This window comes from Columba livia, chromosome 1 (assembly GCF_036013475.1).
Source record: "Columba livia isolate bColLiv1 breed racing homer chromosome 1, bColLiv1.pat.W.v2, whole genome shotgun sequence".
In the NCBI taxonomy this organism is placed as follows: Eukaryota; Metazoa; Chordata; class Aves; order Columbiformes; family Columbidae; genus Columba; species Columba livia.
In genome coordinates this window covers 211,064,596-211,084,203 of record NC_088602.1, presented here as the reverse complement: position 1 = coordinate 211,084,203, position 19,608 = coordinate 211,064,596, and the positions used below count along the sequence as shown (strand labels likewise).

At 60.6% G+C, this 19,608-nt stretch overlaps 1 protein-coding gene across 1 annotated transcript in view; it reads right to left on the bottom strand.

Moving 5' to 3' along the window:
* FLNC (filamin C) overlaps positions 1-19,608 on the bottom strand; it is a 59,226-nt gene that overhangs the window by 10,414 nt on the left and 29,204 nt on the right. The window contains 19 exon segments of the mRNA XM_065049401.1: positions 100-163; positions 165-370; positions 3,365-3,586; positions 5,190-5,312; positions 5,395-5,547; positions 6,533-6,736; positions 7,255-7,416; positions 8,395-8,568; positions 8,779-8,907; positions 9,216-9,356; positions 9,450-9,537; positions 11,521-11,768; positions 11,851-11,874; positions 12,769-12,958; positions 13,668-13,824; positions 14,794-14,917; positions 16,415-16,582; positions 17,849-18,009; positions 18,800-18,962. Of these exon segments, the coding sequence (XP_064905473.1) occupies positions 100-163; positions 165-370; positions 3,365-3,586; positions 5,190-5,312; positions 5,395-5,547; positions 6,533-6,736; positions 7,255-7,416; positions 8,395-8,568; positions 8,779-8,907; positions 9,216-9,356; positions 9,450-9,537; positions 11,521-11,768; positions 11,851-11,874; positions 12,769-12,958; positions 13,668-13,824; positions 14,794-14,917; positions 16,415-16,582; positions 17,849-18,009; positions 18,800-18,962 (2,901 nt within the window).

Here is a 19,608-nt window from a genome sequence, read left to right as displayed (position 1 = left end):
CAGTTCTACCCCCCCATAGCTCCCACCCCCCCCCCCACCCCCAATTTCAGTTCTACTCCCCCACCCCCCAAACCCCCCCTTACATCACCCCCCCCGTACCTGGCACCCCGGCCACTCCTCTCTGCAGGCCGGTGCCCCCCGCGCGCACCTTGTGCGCCCCCCCCCTCGCCCAGCGGCCCCACGGTGAACTGGAAGGGGCTGCCGGGCACGTGCTGCCCGCGGTACTTGACGCTGACGGTGTGGGGGCCCTGCTCCTTGGGCACGAAGCGCACGCTGTACACCCCCGCGGCCCCCGCCACCACCTCGGCCTCGAACCGCTGCCCCGACGGGCTCAGCACCTGCGCGCACAGCTCCTGCGGGGACGCCTCGCCTGCGGGGACACGGCGGCCGTCAGGGGGCGCGGCAACGGGGACCCCGGCGTGGGGGCTGCGCACCGCGGCACCACCAAGTGCTGGCACCCGGGGGTCACAGCGCCGTGGAAACGTGTCACCCAGGCATCATGGCGTCATGTCACAGGGTCACCTGTCACTTTGGTACCTCAACACCAGGGTCCATGTCACCCAATCGCCATGTCACCCAATCGCCCTGTCACCACATCACCGTGGCATCATTTCACAGTGTCACCTGGACACGTGTCACTTTGGTACCTCAACACCAGGGTCCATGTCACCTAATCGCCATGTCACCCAATCGCCATGTCACCCAATCACCCTGTCACCACATCACCTTGGCCTCATTTCACAGTGCCACCTGGACACGTGTCACTTTGGTACCTCAACACCAGGGTCCATGTCACCTAATCGCCATGTCACCCAATCACCCTGTCACCCAATCACCCTGTCACCACATCACCTTGGCATCATTTCACAGTGTCACCTGGACACGTGTCACTTTGGTACCTCAACACCAGGGTCCATGTCACCTAATCGCCATGTCACCCAATTGCCATGTCACCCAATCACCCTGTCACCACATCACCTTGGCATCATTTCACAGTGCCACCTGGGCACGCGTCACTTTGGTACCTCAACACCAAGGTCTATGTCACCCAATCGCCATGTCACCATGGCACCCCATCACTATGTCACCTGGTCACCCTGTCACCCCAGAGTGCTGGCACCCGGTGCTCACAGCTTCGTGGAAACGTGTCACCCAGGCACGTGTCACTTTGGTACCTCAACACCAGGGTCCATGTCACCTAATCGCCATGTCACCCAATCACCATGTCACCCAATCGCCCTGTCACCACATCACCTTGGCACCATTTCACAGTGTCACCTGGGCACGTGTCACTTTGGTACCTCAACACCAGGGTCCAGGTCACCCAATCACCATATCACCCAATTGCCTTGTCACCACAGCACCCCTGCACTATGTCACCTGGTCACCATGCCACCCCAGCACCCTGGCACCTGAGCATCATGTCACCATGCCACCCCAGCACCATGTCACCAAGTCCCCAGAGCACCCCAGCAACCTGGAACAACAGCACCCTGGCACCCCAGCACCAGGACACCCCATCATCACCATGTCATCATGTCACTCCAGCAACAGGGCACCCCATGACCGTATCTCCCTGTCACCAGGGCACCCCATGAACGTGTCAACCTGGCATCATGTCACCCTGTCACCTTGTCACAAGGACACCCCAGCAGCTCAACACCCCTTCACCCTGTCACCTTGTCACCAGGGCACCCCATCACCATGTCACCCTGTCACCTTGTCACAAGGACACCCCAGCAGCTCAGCACCGCATTGTCACCTTGTCACCAGGCACCCCATCACCATGTCACCCTGTCACCCTGTTGCCAGGGCACCCCATCATCATGTCACCCTGTCACCCTGTCACCCGCATCCCCAGGGCCCGTGTGCTCCCCATCGGGTGCAGCCCCCCATGATGACGCACTCGTGTGAGTGTGCACCCTTGTGCAAAGGACACACCCGCACTTGCAAGTGTGCACAGGTGTGCACGCATCCCATGAGCGTGCACACTCGTGCAAAGGGCACACACCCCCCTGTGAGCATGCACACCTGTTTGTGCACACTCGTGCGAATGACACACATCTTGCAAGCATGTGCACACATTCACGTGCTTGCACACGCACAAACCCACCCTTGTTGTGAGCTTGCACACTTGTGATAAGGGCGTGCATGCCCCTGTTAGCTTGCACACTCATGATAAGGGCGTGCACGCCCCTGTTAGCATACACACTCACTTGTGCAAAGGGTGAGCACCCCCTCAAGTGCACGGCGGCTGCACGTGTACAAAGGTTGCACCCCGATCTCTGGGGACACGTGTGCATGTCCTGGCCTTGTGTGAGGCCTCGTGCAAGGGGGGTGCACAGGCTGGGGGGTGCTGGCCCCTGTGAGCACACACAGCCCTCGTGCAAGGGCACTTGCGAGTGCAAATGCCCATCCAGGTCTTGTGCAAACGCATTCTCTTGCACGCACAGCACCTGTGCAAGCTCACTCTGATAGCCCAGTGCACCAAGTCCTTGTGCAAACACACCCCCTTGCACGCACAGTGCCCATGCAAGCCAACTCCCACGTGCAAGTGCACCGAGATCTTGTGCAAACATATTCACTGTGCAAGCACAGCAGCTGTGCAAGTGGTCACGGCCCTTGTGCAAGCCCATTCCCACAGGCATGTGCACTCCTTGTGCAAACCCCTCCCTTGCACACCCAGCTCTTGTGCAAGCACATTCTGATGCACCAGTGCATACAGCCCTTGTGCACAGTCCTTATGCAAACCCCTCCCTTGCACACCCAGCTCTTGTGCAAGCACATTCTGATGCACAGTGCACACACAGCCATCCCTTGTGCAAACCCCTCCATTGCACACCCAGCTCTTGTGCAAGCACATTCTGATGCACCAGTGCACACACAGCCCTTGTGCAAGCTAACACAGTCCCCGTGCAAACCCCTCCCTTGCACACCCAGCTCTTGTGCAAGCACACTGACTGCACCAGTCTACACACAGCCATCCCTTGTGCAAACCCCTCCCTTGCACACTCAGCTCTTGTGCAAGTACATTCTGATGCACCAGTGCACACACAGACCTTGTGCAAGCTAACACAGTCCCCGTGCAAACCCCTCCCTTGCACACTCAGCTATTGTGCAAGCACATTCTGATGCACCAGTGCACACATAGCCCTTGTGCAAGCTAACACAGTCCCCGTGCAAACCCCTCCCTTGCACACTCAGCTCTTGTGCAAGCACATTCTGATGCACCAGTGCACACCCAGCCCCTGTGCAAGCACATTGTCACACACCCAGCCCCTGTGCAAGCCGCTCCCCATCCCCAGTGCCAGCGCACACAGACACACGTGTGTCCCCCCCGTGTCCCCATGTCCCCAGCACCCACCCTCCTGCGGGCGGGCGAGGGGCGCGAAGGAGCCCAGGAAGCCCCCGAAGGGGAAGGGGTCCCCGGCCAGGCGGGTGGACTCCTCCACCCGCACCTCGCGCGTGGTCTCGCCGCCGCGCGTCTTGCTGATCTCGGTGCGCTCGGTGCGCGTGTACGTGTGGCTGCTCCGCGTGAAGCTGCGCGACAGCCGCTCCTGCGCTGACACCATCTGGAACCAGTTCCCTGCGCCACGTGGGGCCACGGTGGGGCGGCGGTGGAGGTGGAGATGGTGGTGGAGGCGGTGATAGCGATGATGATGATGATGGGGGTGGAGACGGTGGTGGAGATGGAAATGTTGGTGAAGAAGGTGATGGTGATGGAGATGGTGATGGAGATCAAAATGGTAATGGAGATGGTGATGGAGATCACAATGGTAATGGAGATGGAAATGTTGGTGACGAACGGGATGGTGATGGAGATGGTGATGGAGATGGTGATGGAGATGGTGATGGAGATGGTGATGGAGATATTGGTGAAGAATGGGATGGTGATGGAGGTGGAGATGGAGATGGTCATGGAGATGGTGATGGAGAGAGAGATGATGATGATGATGATGATGGAAATGATGGAGATAGAGATGGAGAGGATGATGGCAGTGGAGACGGTGGCAGACACAGGGATGGAGATGGTGGTGGAGATGGTGATGGACACAGTGATGAGGATGAGGGTGGAGATGGTGGTGGAGATGTAGAGGATGACGGTGATGGAGACGATGGAGATGGAGAGGATGATGGTGGTGGAGATGGAGATGTTGATGGTGATGGAGATGATGGAGATGTTGATGGAGATGATGGAGATGATGGAGATGATGATGGAGATTATGGTCACAGTGATGGAGATGGAGATAGTAATGGTGATGGAGATGGTGGTGCACACAATGATGGAGATGGTGGTGGAGACGGAGATGGTGATGGAAATGGTGGTGGTCATGGAGATGAAGACAGTGATGGAGATGTGACCGTGATGGAGGTGGAGATGGTGACGGAGATGGAGATCATGATGTTGATGGAAATGGAGATGATGGAGATGAGGTGGCGATGGTCACGGTGATGAAGATGGTGATGGTGACAGATAGTGACCGAGACAGTGATGGACATGGTGACAATGATGGAGACAATGATGATGAGGGTGAGGGAACAGGGGGAGTGGCATAGGCAGGGGGTGGGTGGGGAGATGGATAGATGGAGGGGGAGATGGACACACGGATGGATGGACACAGAGATGGGCATAGGGATGGATAGGTGGGTGGGTACAGGGTGGGATTTAGGGGTGGATGCAGGGACGGGTGGACATGTGGATGGACGCACGAATGGGTGCGTGGATGGATGCACCAGTGGACGGAGCCACACCCGGAGGGACGCATGGACGGACACGCGGACAGAGGCCACGGGCAGAGGTGGATGGACACGGGAATGGACGCACGGACGGAGAGAGAGAGAGAGAGAGAGAAGGAAGAAAGAGGCAGAGATCAGAGCTTGGAGTGGCCAAGAGATGTCCCTGTCCCCAACCCTGAGGAGAAGGAGGAGGAGGAGGACCAGGGGTAGGAGGAGAAGGACCGGGAGGAAAGGGAGGATGGAGGACCAGGAGAAGGAGAAGGAGAAGGAGAAGGAGAAGGAGAAGGAGAAGGAGAAGGAGAAGGAGAAGGAGAAGGAGAAGGAGAAGAAGGAGAAGGAGAAGGAGAAGAAGGAGAAGGAGAAGAACCAGGAGGGGAAGAGGAGGGATCAGGAGGACCAGGAGAAGAAGGAGAAGGAGGCCCAGGAGGAGGAGCACGAAGGCCACCCCCTACCTGGGATCTTGAGGTTGAGGTCGCAGGTGCTGCCGATGGTGGCGATGGAGGGCGCCTGGCGCCGGCGCGTGATGCTCTCCTTCATCCGGCCCTCGCCCGTCACCTTCACCGTGAAGGGGCTCCCTGGGGGGACGCGGTCACCTCAGGGACACGCTCACCCCCCAGGGGACCCGCCCAGCCCCACCCCACGTGGACCCGCCCCCACCTGGGACGTGCTTGTCGGCGAACTTGATGTTGATGATGTAGTTGCCAGGCTCAGTGGGGCAGTAGGTGACCTTGCAGGTGCCGTCCTCCACGTCCTCGCAGTTGATGTCCACCTTGCTGGGGCCCTCAATGGACAGGCCCAGCCCGCCATAGCCTGGGCAGACATGGGAACATGCTCAGGGGTGACCCATGGCTGCTGTCCCCAGCCCAGCCATGGCCACCATGGTCATTGTATGACCACCAACCTACCCCAGCCCAGCCATGGCCATGCCAAGGCCACTGTGGTCATTGCATGGCCACCAACTCATCGTGGTCATGGCCATGTCAAGGCCACCATGGCCATTGCATGGCCACCAACTCATCCTGGTCATAGCCAGGTCAAGGCCACCATGGTCATTGAATGGCCATGATGCAATCCCAGCCCAGCCATGGCCATGCCAAGGCCACCAACTCATCCTGGCCACGGCCACATCAAGGCCACCACTGCATCCTAGCCATGGTCATTGTCTGGGCACCATCCCATTACATCCTGGCTATGACCATTGCATAGCCACCGTCCCATCCTGGCCATGGCCATGTCAAGGTCACCATGGTGATTGTGTGGCCATCATCCCATCCTGGCTATGGCCATGGCCACCATCTCATCCCAGACATGACCACAATCTCCATCCCATTTTGGCCATGGCCACCACAGCCATCCCATCCTGGCCATGGCCACTATCTCCTCCCAGACATGACCACAATCTCCATCTCATCTTGGCCATGGCCACAACCATGGTCACCACTCCATCCTGTGCTGGCCACAGCCATGGGATGGCTTTGGCCACCATCCCATCCTGGCTATGGCCTTGGCACCACCATGGCCACCATCCAACCCCAGCCATGATCATGGTCATTGTCCCACCCTGGCCAAGGCCATGGCCACCATCTTGTCCCAGACATGACTACAGCCTCCATCCCATCTTCGCCATGGCTACCATGGCCATAACCACGTCGGCCATCCAACTCCAGCCATGACCACATTCACCATCTCATCCCAGCCATAACCATGGCCACCATCTCCTCCCAGCCACGACCACACCAGGGCCATGCCCACCCCCTGTCCCCATCCCACCATGTCCCAGGGTTGCTGGTCTCACCGGCGCTGCGTGTGTCCACGATGAACTCGGCCACCTCGAAGGTGTGACCTTCCACCAGCCCCTTGCCCCAGACCTTCACCCGGCTGGCATCCCCAATCTCCGACTGGCCCACCAGGATCTTGAAGGGGCTGTTGGTGACGTGCTGCCCGCTCTTCTTCACGCTCACCACGTGCTCACCCACCTCCTTGGGAGTGAAGGAGATACCTGGGGGGAAGATCACAGTCAGCCACCTCCACTAGCCCACAGCCACCACCTCCAGCCCATGGCCACCAGGACCATCCCTGGCCACCACCTCCAGCCCTTTCCACCTCCACCAGCCCTGGTCACCTTCACCAGCCCTGGTCACCTTCACCAGCCCCTGGCCACCACCATCGTCCATGGCCACCATCAGCCCCTGGTCACCTCCACCAGCCCCTGGCCACCTCCAGCATCCCATGACCACCACATCCAGCCCTGGCCACCAGCAGCATCCCTGTCCGCCACCAGCCCCTGACCATCACCACCACCATCCCTGGCCACCTTCACCATTCCATGGCCACCAAGCCCTGGTCACCCATTGCCATGGGTCCACCTACCCCTGTGACCTACAGCCCTGTCACCTCCTGTCCCACACCCCCCAAGTCCCAAGTAACACCATAGACCCACCACCCCACACCCCACGTCCTCTGTGCCCAGTGCCCTCCTGGCCCCACTGTGTCCCCGTGTCCCATGTCCCCACGTACCGATGTGTCGGTTGGGCAACCTTTTGAGCAGGCACGGCTCCTCGTTGCCCGAGGGCGCCCGGATGCTGGCGCTCAACAGGCTCAGGTCTGTCTCCGTGATCTTCAGTGAGACGTCCGTGGAGGTGCCCACGTTGAGTTGGGATGTCCTCATGGAGTCATCCCCTGTGGAGATGCCATTGTTGGGGACAAGGGGGTGGCAGGTTGAGGTGGGGGATGGGTGGGGTGTCCAGGGTTGGGGTCTCCATGGCCACATGGAGAAGGTCCCCAGGGTCAGGGATGGATGGAGCTCCCCAGAGATGCCCTCGAGATCATGTGCAGGGCCCCCACAAGGTCCCCTGGGCGATGTGGTGGGGTCCTGGTGACCACACAGGGGTGGTCAATGTCATGTGATGGGGTCTTGGAGGCTGGGAATGGATGGGATCCCCATGGCCACGTGGTGGGGTCCTGGTGGCTGCACAGATGTCCCCATGGACAAGGTCTCCACAGCCATGTCATGTTGCCCCCATGGTCCCACAAGGTTCTTATGGTCCCACAAGGTCCCCATGACCATGTGATGGTGTCCCCATGACCCCACAAGGTCCCCTTGACCATGTGACAGGGTCCTGGTGGCCAGAGATGGGCAGGGACAGGGACATCATGGCTGTGTGATGGGTTCCTGGTGGCCATGCAGGTGTCTCCATGGCTATGACAATACAGGTGTCCCCATGGCCATGTAGGTGTCCCCATGGCCATGTAGGTGTCCCCATGGCCATGACCATGCAGGGGTCCCACAGTCATGACCACACAGGTGTCCCCATGGCCACAGAGGTGTCCCCATGGCCACACAGCTGTCCCCATAGTCATGCAGAGGTACCCATCGCCACAAAGGTGTCCCCATGGCCATGTAAGGTGTCCCCATGACCACGCAAGTGTCCCCATAGCCATGGACGTGTCCCCATGGCCAGGACTGATCATGTAGGGGTCCCACAGCCATGACCACAGAGAGGACCTTATGGCCATGATGACACAGGAGTCCCCATGGCCATGTAGGTGTCCCCATGACCATGCAAGTGTCCCCATGACCACACATGTGTCCCCATGGCCACACAGGCGTCCCTATGACTGTGGTGGGATCTCTGAGACCCTGGAGGTCCATCTCACCGGTGATCTTGGCGGTGAAGGGGCTGCCCGGGATGTGTTTGTCATCGAAGCGGACAATGATGTTGTAGTCCCCGGGGGCGGTGGGCAGGTAGGACACGGTGCAGGTCCCGTCCTTGTTGTCCTGGCACGTGATCTCTGCCTTGGAGGGACCTTCCACTGCCAACGAGAGGCCACCTGGGAGGCACAGGGTGGGTGTTAGGAGGTACTGGGGGTCTCCAGTTCCTCTCCAACCACTGCTGGTGGCTTTGGAGGTCTCCAAGACCCTCCTATACCCTCCTGGTGGCTTTGGGGGTCTCCAACACTCTCCTGGACCCTCCTGCTAGCTTTGGAGGTCTCCAAGACCGTCCCAGACCTCCTTGGTGACACTGGTGGCCACCAACTCACCCTCTCCGGCGTCCTTGGTGACAATGGTGAAGGTGCAGGGCTTGTTGACCATCCCGTGGCTCAGTCCTGGCCCGTAGGCGCTGACGTGCCGTGGGTTGATGGCGTCAACGTAGAACTGGAGGGGACTCCCTGGGGACACAGGGTGGGGACAACGGTCAAGGACCCCATGGGGACACCCCACACCACCGTCAGCCATGTCCACCGGCCCATGACCACAATGACAAGCCCATGGCCACAACCTCCAGCCTATGGCCACCTCCACCAGGCCATGGTCACCTCCACCAGGCCATGGACACCATGACAAACCCATGGCCACCACCTCCTCCATCCCTGGCCACCACCTCCACCATGGATCTACACAACCCATGGGTGCCCAACCAGGGCGAGGTGGCATCAGCCTTACTCAACCCGCTCCCAGTGCCCCCCAGTGGCCTCACCGGGGATGTGGTTGCCATCGTAGCGGATGTCCATCTCATGCAGCCCCTTCTCGGTGGGTGCATACCGCACTGTCACCGTCCCGTCCTTGTTGTCCGTGATGTTGGGTCGTGCTGTCTTCCCCGAGGGCATCCGGACCTCCCCTGGGGCCACCACGTCACTGGGGCCTGTCCTCGCCCCACGGCGCCCCACGGGGTGGTCCATGTCCCCCCACCAACCAGGTCCCCACCCCCTACCTGTGATCTCGCCCTTCTGCACGGTGAAGGGGATGACCAGGTTGAAGGGCCGCAGGTTCTCAGCGGTGGCTGGTGGCTCCTCGGTGGCCTGAGGATGTGGAGCAGGAGGGGGTGTAAGGACCTCAGCGCCTTGTGGTGGCCTCCCAGCCCCGTGGTGACCACCATGGCCCCAGCTCAGCCCCATGGTGACCATCATGGTCTTCCAGCCACATGGTGAACATCATGGTCGTCTAACCCCATGGTGACCACCACAGCCTCCCAACCCCATGGTGTCCACCATAGTCCCAACTCAACCCCGTAGTGACCACCATGGCCCCAGCTCAGCCACATGGTAACAATCATGGTCTTCCAGCCACATGGTGATCATCATGGTCGTCTAACTCCATGGTGACCATCACAGCCTCCCAACCCAATGGTGTTCACCATAGCACCAGCTCAGCCCCATGGTGACCATCACAGCCTCCCAACCCAATGGTGTTCACCATAGCACCAGCTCAGCCCCATGGTGACCATCACAGCCTCCCAACCCAATGGTGTTCACCATAGCACCAGCTCAGCCCCATGGTGACCATCACAGCCTCCCAATCCCATGGTGTGCACCATAGCACCAGCTCAGCCCCATGGTGACCATCACAGCCTCCCAATCCAATGGTGTTCACCATAGCACCAGCTCAGCCCCATGGTGACCATCATGGCCCCATGTCTCTGACGGCTGGTCCACCAAGATCTCCCAGCCCCATGATTACCACCATGGTTTCCCAACTCTACAACGTCCACCATAGCCCCAACCCCATGATGCCCATCACAGTCTCCCAGCCCCATGGCATCCACCATGGTCCAACCCCATGGTGTCCATCATGGTCTCCCCATGCCACAATGCCCACCATGGTCTCCCAACCACATGGTGTCTGTCCTGACCCCAACTCAGCCCCATGGTGACAACCACAGTCTCCAAACCTCATAATGTTCACCATAGCCCCAACCTTCTGCGCCATGATGCCCACCACAACATCCCAACTCCATAGTGTCCATCGCAGCCCCAACTCAGCTCCACAGTGTTCACCATGGCCCCAGCTCTTTGCCTCTTGGTCCATCTTGGTCTGCTAACCCCATTGTTTCCACCCTGACCCCAACTCAGCCCCATGGTGCTCACCATGGTCTTCCAATCCCATGGTGCCCACCATGGCTCTAATCCTCTTCCTCTTGGTCCACCATGGTCTCCCAACCCTATGGTGTGCACCCTGATCCCAACTCAGCCCCATGGTGCCCACCATGGTCTTCCAACTGTATGATGTTCACCATGGCCCCAATCCCATGATGCCCACCATGGTCTTCCCATTCCAGGATGCCCACCATGGCCTCCCAACTCCACGGTGTCCACCATGGTCCAGCTTTATGGTGTCCACCATGGTGTCCCCATTACACAATGCCCATCATAGTCTCCTAACCCCATGGCATTCACCCTGACTCCAACTCAGCCCCACAGTGCCCACCATGGTCTCTCTAACCCGTGATGCCCACCATGTTCTTGCAATGCCATGGTGTCCACCTTGATCCCAACTCAACCCCATGGTGCCCACCATGACCTCCCAACTGTATGATGTCCACCATGGCCCCAACCCCACGGTGCCCACCATGATCTCCCAACTGTATGATGTCCACCATGGCCCCAACCTCATGATGCCCACCATGGTCTCCCAACACCATGGTGTCCACCTTGACCCCAACTCATCCCCACGGTGCCCACCATGTTCTCCCAACCATATGACGTCCACCATGCCCCCAACCCCATGGCGCCCACCACGATCTCCCAACATCATGGTGTCCACCTTGACCCCAACTCAGTCCCATGGTGCCCACCATGTTCTCCCAACTGTATGATGTCCACCATAGCCACAACCTCACGATGCCCACCATGGTCTCTCAACACCATGGTTTCCACCTTGACCCCAACTCATCCCCATGGTGCCCACCATGTTCTCCCAACCATATGACGTCCACCATACCCCCAACCCCATGGCGCCCACCACAATCTCCCAACCCTCTCCCCCTCGCAGCCCCCCACACCCACCATGACGTGGAAGGGGCTGTTAGGCACGTGCTCCCCGCCGAAGCGGATGGTGATGACGTATTTCCCGGGCTCGGGCGCCGTGTAGTAGATGTCGAAGGTGCCGTCGTGGTTCTCCACCACGTCCACGTCCAGCTCGGCGCCGTCGGGGGTGGACACCTTGCAGGTGACCTTGCCCTGCCCGGCCGCCTTGGCATCCACCGTGATCACCGTCTGCTCCCCGATCTGGATGGTGGGGCCCAGGCAGGCGCCTTGTGGGGGACACACACACGTGGTTATGGGGACCCACCAGCCCTGCCGGTGTCACCGCGGCATCCCCCCGGTGTCACTTACCCGGCCCGTGGCCTCCGATGGACACTGGAAGAGACGGGACAGGGGGTCAGATGGGGGATGTGGAGGGTGGTTGTGGGGAGGGAGGTAATGTGGGGCGGGGGAGGACTCTGTGGGGCAGCATGATGCTGTGGGGCAGGGGATGATGTGGTGGGGAAGGGGAGGATGCTGTGGGGCAGGGGGGATGCTGTGGGGCAGGACAGGGATACTGTGGAGCAAGGGAGAACGCTGTGGGGCAGCATGGGGCAGGGGAGATGCTCTAGGGCAGGGGAGGATGCTGTGGGTCAGAGTGGGGCAATAAGAGGATGCTATGGGTCAGTGGAGGTCAGGCTGTGGGGCAATGAGAGGATGCCGTGGATCAGGCTGTGGGTCAGTGTGGGGCAGGAAGGACGCTGTGGGTTGGGCTGTGGGTCGGTGTGGGGCAGGGAGGATGCTGTGGGATGGGCTGTGGGTCGGTGTGGGGTGGGTCGGGCTGTGGGTCAGTGTGGGGCAGGGAGGATGCTGTGGGTCGGGCTGTGGGTCAGTGTGGGGCAGGGAGGATGCTGTGGGTCGGGCTGTGGGTTGGTGTGGGGCAGGAAGGATGCTGTGGGTCGGGCTGTGGGTCGGGCTGTGGGTTGGTGTGGGGCAGGGAGGACGCTGTGGGTTGGGCTGTGGGTCAGTGTGGGGCAGGGAGGATGCTGTGGGTCGGGCTGTGGGTTGGTGTGGGGCAGGGAGGACGCTGTGGGTCGGGCTGTGGGTCAGTGTGGGGCAGGGAGGACGCTGTGGGTCGGGCTGTGGTTCAGTGTGGGGCAGGGAGGATGCTGTGGGTCGGGCTGTGGGTTGGTGTGGAGCAGGGAGGACTCTGTGGGTCGGGCTGTGGGTCAGTGTGGGGCAGGGAGGACGCTGTGGGTCGGGCTGTGGGTCGGTGTGGGGCAGCCCCACCTGTGACCAGGCACTTGCTGGCGTCGCCGGCGGGCACGGCGGTGGCCCGGAAGGGGGACGCGGGGATCTCGTCGCCGCCGTACTTGACGGTGATGGTGTAGCGCCCGGGCAGCGCCGGCACGTAGGTCACGGCGTACGTGCCGTCCCCGTTGTCCCGGATGGCGGCCTTGGTGGGCTGGCCCTCAGGGTCCTGGGGCGGCAGAGACCGGGGGCTCAGACACACGGTGTGTGGGGCACGGAGACGTGGGGCTCAGCGCCCCATTACGTGGGTGCCAACACTGTCTATGGGGCTCAGCACCCCATTACTTGGGGGACAGGGCAACACATGGGGCTCAGTGCCCCATTACATGGCTGCCAAGACTGTCTATGGGGCTCAGGACCTGATGGTGGGGAGACAGAGCACATGGGGGTTCAGCATCCCATTACGTGAGGGGCAGGACAATATATGGGGCTCAGCACCCCATTACTTGGGGGACAGGATAATATATGGCGCTCAGCACCCCATTACTTGGGGGTCAGGACAATATATGGCGCTCAGCACCCCATTACTTGGGGGTCAGGACAATATATGGGGCTCAGCACCCCATTACTTGAGGGGCAGGGCAACACATGGGGCTCAGCACCCCATTACATGGGTGCCAAGACTGTCTATGGGGCTCAGGACCTGATGGTGGGGAGACAGAGCACATGGGGACTCAGCACCCCATTATTTGGGGGCAGGACACTATATGGTGCTCAGCACCCCATTACTTGGGGGCCAGGATGCTATATGGCGCTCAGCACCCCATTACATGGGGGACAGGGTGACACGTGGGACTCAGCATGTTCACAGACCCCCAACCCAGCCATGCCCACTCCCCACCCATGCCGTCCCCCCGCCCCACGGCCGCCCCACAGACCAGGATCTGGACGGTGAGCAGCCCCTGGCCGGCGTCGCGCGCGTCGATGGTGAACTCCACGGGCAGGCTGGCCGGGATCCCCGCGCCCGCCACGCCCGGCCCGCTGGCGCGCACCTTGCTGGCGTCGTGGGACGGCAGCACCTTGACCTTGAACGGGCTGCGGGGGACACGGGGTCAGGGGGGGTCACGGGGGGTCACACAGGGTCGGTGGGGGACACACGGGGTCAGGGGGCTCACACAGGGTTACATGGGGTCAGGGAGGTCATATGGGGTCAGGAGGGTCACACGGGGTCGGTGGGGGACACACGGGGTCGGTGGGGGACACACGGGGTCATAGGGGGTCACATGGGGTCATTGGGGGGTCCCACAGCGTCAGGGGGCTCACACAGGGTCACAAGGGGTCAGGGGGGTCACATGGGGTCATTGTGGGACACACAGGGTCTTTGGGGGACACACAGGCTCATTCGGGGTCATGGGGGTCACACAGGGTCGGTGGGGGACACACGGGGTCGGTGGGCTCACGTGGGGTTACATGGGGTCAGGGAGGTCATATGGGGTCAGTGGGGTCACACGGGGTCGGTGGGGGACACATGGGGTCATTGGGGATCACGTGGGATGGGGGCTCACACAGGGGTCAGAGGACACACATAGGGTCATTGGGGGTCACACAGGGTCATGCGGGGGTCATGGAGGTCACATGGAGTCAGGGTGTCACATGGGGTGGGGGGTCACACGGGGTCTCATGGGGTCAGGGAGGTCACACAGGGGTCAGGGAGGTCACACAGGGTTAGTGGGGAACACATGGGGTCATTGGAGAACACATGGGGTCATTGGGGAACACATGGGGTCATTAGGGCACACATGGGATCAGGGGGTCACATGGGGTCATTGAGGGACACAGGGTCAGGGGGGCCATGGGGGTCACAAAGGGATCATGAAGGTCACATGGGGTCACATGGGGTCAAGGGGGTCACCCGGGGGTCAGGGGGTCATGGGTGTCACAAAGGAATCGCATGGGACAACACGGGGTCATGGAGGTCACACAGGGTCAGGGGGGTCACACGGGGTCCAGGGGGGGTCACCCGAGGTGACAGGACCCCCGTGTTGTCCCCGGGGGGGTCATCACCTGCGCGGCACCTCCTGGTCTGCGAACTTGACGTTGATGGTGTAGGGCCCATCGGTGGCCGGGGTGTAGGTGACCTTGTGGGTCCCGTCCCCGTTGTCACGGACGTCAACCGGCTCGGCCAGACCTGGGGGAGAGGGGACACGTGGGGCTGGGGACACGGCAGGAAGAGCAGCCTGTGGGGCAGGACACCCTATGGGGCCGGACACCCTACGGGGCAGGTTGTTCATCTCCACAGACAACCATGGAGTAGAGGATCCATGGGGCAGGACATCCTGTGGGACAGGGCACCCTATGGAGTAGGGGATCTATGGGGTAGGACACCCTACAGAGTAGAGAATCCATGAGGTTGGACACCCTATGGACAGGGGATCTATGGGGTAGGTCACCCTATGGGGGAGATCCACGGGGTTGGCCACCCTATGGACAGGGGATCCATGGGGCAGGTCACCCTATGATGTAGGTTATCCATGGGATTGGATGCCCTACAGAGAGGACATCTATGGGGCAGGGCATCCTATGGATTAGAGGTTCCATGGGGCAGGACACCCTATGACACAGGACACCCTACGGGCAGGACACCCCATGGAGTATGTGATGCATGGGGCAGGACAGCCCTGGGCAAGGCAACCCCCTGGGTTGGAGCACGTCATGGAGGAGCCCATGGGACAGAGCACCTCTTGGAGCGGGACAATCCATGGGGCAGGACAAGCCATGGGGCAGGACATCCCATGGGGGAGAGCACCCTATGAAGAAGGACACCCCATGGATGGGACTCCCTATGGAGGACGACACCCCATGGAGGGGGTCAGGACACCCCATGGAGCAAAGAACACATGGAAGAGGACACCTCCATGGGACACAACACCCCACAGGACAGGACACCCCATTGAGGGGGACATCTCATAGGACAGGACACCCTATGGGACAGGACACCCCATGGAAGAGGACACCCTATGGAGCAGGGACATCCCATGGAGCAGGACACTCCATAGAGGAGGACAGGACACCCCATGGAGGAGAAGACCTCATGGAGGGGGACATCCATGGGACATGGCACCCCATGGGACAGGACACACTGTAGGATAGGGAAGCCCATGGAGGAGAATACCCCATGGAGAGGGACAGGGCACCCCATGGAGGAGGACACCCCATGGAGGAGAGCACCCCCTGGAGGAGGACACCCCATGGAGGAGGACATCTGTGGGACAGGACACCCTACAAAGTAGAACACCACATGGAGGACACCCCATGGAGGAAGACACCCCCTGAATGGAGACAGTGCACCCCATGGATGGGGCGCCCTATGGGACAGGATGCCCCATGGAGGAGGACACCCTATGGAGCAGAACATCCCATGGACGGGGCACCCTGTGGAGCAGAACACCCCATGGAGCAGAACATCCCATGGAGGGGGACACCTATGGCACAGGACACCATATGGAGTGGGATACACCATGGAGCAGAACATCCCATGGAGCAGAACACCCCATGGAGCAGAACACCCCATGGAGCAGAACACCCCATGGAGAACACGCCATGGGACAGGACACCACATGGACAGAGCATCCATGGAGCAGGACACCCCCCAGGAGACCCTTCCCCAGCGCATGTCCCCGCGTACCGGAGGGTCCCAGCAGCGTCACCTCCAGGGGCGCCAGCCCTGCCCCAGTGCAGTCCACCGTGAAGGTCTGGGCCACCCGTGCCCGCACGCTGGGGCCCAGTCCCGGCCCCGAGCACTTCACCTTGCTGGGGTCCACCACGTCCTTCACCGGCACCCGGAACGGGCTCCCTGCGGAGGCAAGGTCAGCATGGACAGGGGGTCAACGTGGATGTGGGGACATCATGGCCATGGGGTCAGCATGGAGATGGCATAAATGTGGCCAGGGGGTCAGCATGGACATGGGGTCAGCATGGAGATGGCATCGATGTGGCCATGGGGTCATCATGACAATGGGGTCAGCAGGAGATGGCATCAATGTGGCCATGGGGTCAGCATGGACATGGGGTCAGCATGGAGATGGCATCAATGTGGCCATGGGGTCACCATGGCCATGGGGTCAGCGTGGAGGTGGCATCAATGTGGCCATGGGGTCATCATGGCCATGGGGTCAGCATGGAGATGGCACTGATGTGGCCATGGGGTCAACATGGTCATCATGGACATAGGGACAAGGTGGGCATTGGATGAACATGTCCATGAGGTCAACGTGGACATGAGGTCAACATGGGTTTGGGGACATCAAGGAACTGGGGTCAACATGGGTATGGGGTCAGCATGGAGATGGCATTGATGTGGCCACAGGGTCATCATGGCCATGGGTTCAGCGTGGAGATGGCATCAATGTGGCCAGGGAGTCAACATGGTCATCAGGGACATAGGGACAAGGTGGGCATTGGATGAACATGACCATGAAGTGAATGTGGACATGCGGTCAACATGAGTATGGGGACATTAAGGCCATGGGGTCAACGTGGGTATGGGGACATCAAAGCCATGGGGTCAGCATGGACATGGGGTCAATGTGGCCATATGATCAATAGGGTCATGGGGTCAACCTCAGCATGGGGTGAACACAGACATGGGGTCAACATGGATGTAGGGACATTATGGCCATGGGGTCAACATGGACATGGCATCAGTGTGGCCGTGGGGTCAACATGGTCATGGGGTCAATGTCAGCATGGGGACAAGGTCAACTTGGGCATGGGGACAGTATGTCCATGGGGTCAACACGGTCATGGAGTCAACATGGACATAGAAACATTGTGGCCATGGGGTCAGTGTGTCCATGGGGTCAATGTGGACACAAAGACAGTACAGCCATAGGGTCAACCTGTCCATGGGATCAACATGAGGACACCATGGTTATGGGGTCAACATGGGCATGGGGCCACCCAAGCCATGGCCATGGGGCCACCACAGCCATAGGGTCACCACCACCCTCCTCCAACCACTGGCACCCAGGAATCCACCTCCAACCCCAACCACCCTGGTGGGTCCCACACCCTCCTTGTCCCCCTGGTCCCCTCCAGGCCCCTCCTTGTCCCCCCGTACCGGGGATGGGGTGTCCTCCAAAGGTGATGTTGACGTCGTAGTCCCCGGCGGTGAAGGGGATGTACTCCACCGTGCAGCTCCCGTCCTTGTTATCCTTGCATGACATCTTGGCCTCCGAGGGGCCCTCAATGGCCAGGCCCAGTCCCCCGGTGCCTGCACCCCTAGGGGACACAGGACCAATCAGGGACACTGTTGAGGTGGCATCTCCATGGCGGTGGGATAGATGGAGGTGCCACTTCCATGGTGAGCAGATGAAGGTGCCACCTCCACAACAAAGTGATGGAAATGCCACCTCTGTGGTAGGGGGCTGGAGATGGCATCTCCATGGCAAAGGGATGGAGACGGCACCTCTGTGGTATGGAGATGGAGGTGTCACCATGCTGGTGGCAGGGAATCGAAGGTGGCACCTTGATGTCAGGGGGTGGAGATGCCATGTGAGTGTGGCACGAGATAGAAGGTGCCACACGTATGGCAGGGGGACACAGATGCCACCTTGGTGGAAGGAGGACAGAGGTGGCACCGCCAACGGAAGAGGATGGAGGAGGCACCTCCACGGCATGTGATGGAGGTGGTGGTTGGTGACACGGGATGGTGGTGGTCGGTGGCAGGAGATGGCCACAGTGCCAAGGGACAGAGATGGTGGTTGGTGACATGGGACGGAGGTGGCAGATGGTGGTTGGTGTCAGGAGGCAGTAGCTGGTGTCAAGAGGTGATGGTTGGTGACATGGGATGGAGGTGGCTGGTGACGTGGGATGGGATGGGATGGGATGGCTGATGGGAGGAGATGGTGATTGGTGACATGGGATGGAGGTGGTTGGTGACGCGGGATGGAGGTGGTTGGTGACGCGGGATGGAGGCAATGGATGGGAGGTGGTGGTGGTTGGGGTCTGGAGGTGTCAGTTGGTGTCAGCTGGCATCACTGGCAGCTGTTGGTGGCCGTGCGGTCCCCACCTGGTTTCCACGGTGAAGCGGTTGGCCTTGCCCACCAGGCCGCCCTCCAGGCCGGGTCCATGCGCCCGCACACGCGTGGGGTCACAGCCCTCGGCCACGGCCACGCGAAACGGGCTCTTGGGGACGGCCACCTCGGCGTAGGTCACCTCCACGCGGTGCACACCTGGGGACACGGGGACACGGCCTCAGGCGGCTGGGGGTCCGTGGGAGGGGACACTGGGGGAATCTCAAAGAGTTTTGGGGTCCCTGGTTGGGGTTTGGGGACATCTCAGGGGGTTCAGGAGCCCCTGGTTGGGGCTGGAGGAGGCTGGGGTCAGTGGTTGGGGTTTTGGGGGGGATCTCAAGGGGTTTGGTTGGGGGTCCCTGGTTGGGGTTTTCGGTAGGGTCTCAAGGAGCATGAGGGTCCCTTGATGGGGTTCAGGGATCCTTGATTGGGCTTTTTGGGTTCTTAAGGGGTTTGAGGGTTCCTGGTTGGGCTTGGGGGGATCTCAGGGGGTTTGGGGTTACTTGGTGGTGTTTTGTGAGAGTCTCAAGGGGTTTGGAGTTCCCTGGTTGAGGTTTCGGGGGATCTCAGGGGCTTGGGGGTCCCTGGTTGGGGTGTGGGGGGAGGTTGGGGACACTGGTTGGCGTTTTGGGGGGGTCTCAGGAGGGGTAAGAGTTCCCTGGTGATGTTTTGGGTGCTTGGGGGTCTCTGGTTGGGCTTTGGAGGATTTCAAGAGGTTTTGGGGTCCCTGGTTGAGGTTTTGGAGGATGTCAGGGGGTTTGGGGGTCCCTGGTCGGGCTTTGGGGGACTTCAAGAGGTTTTGGGG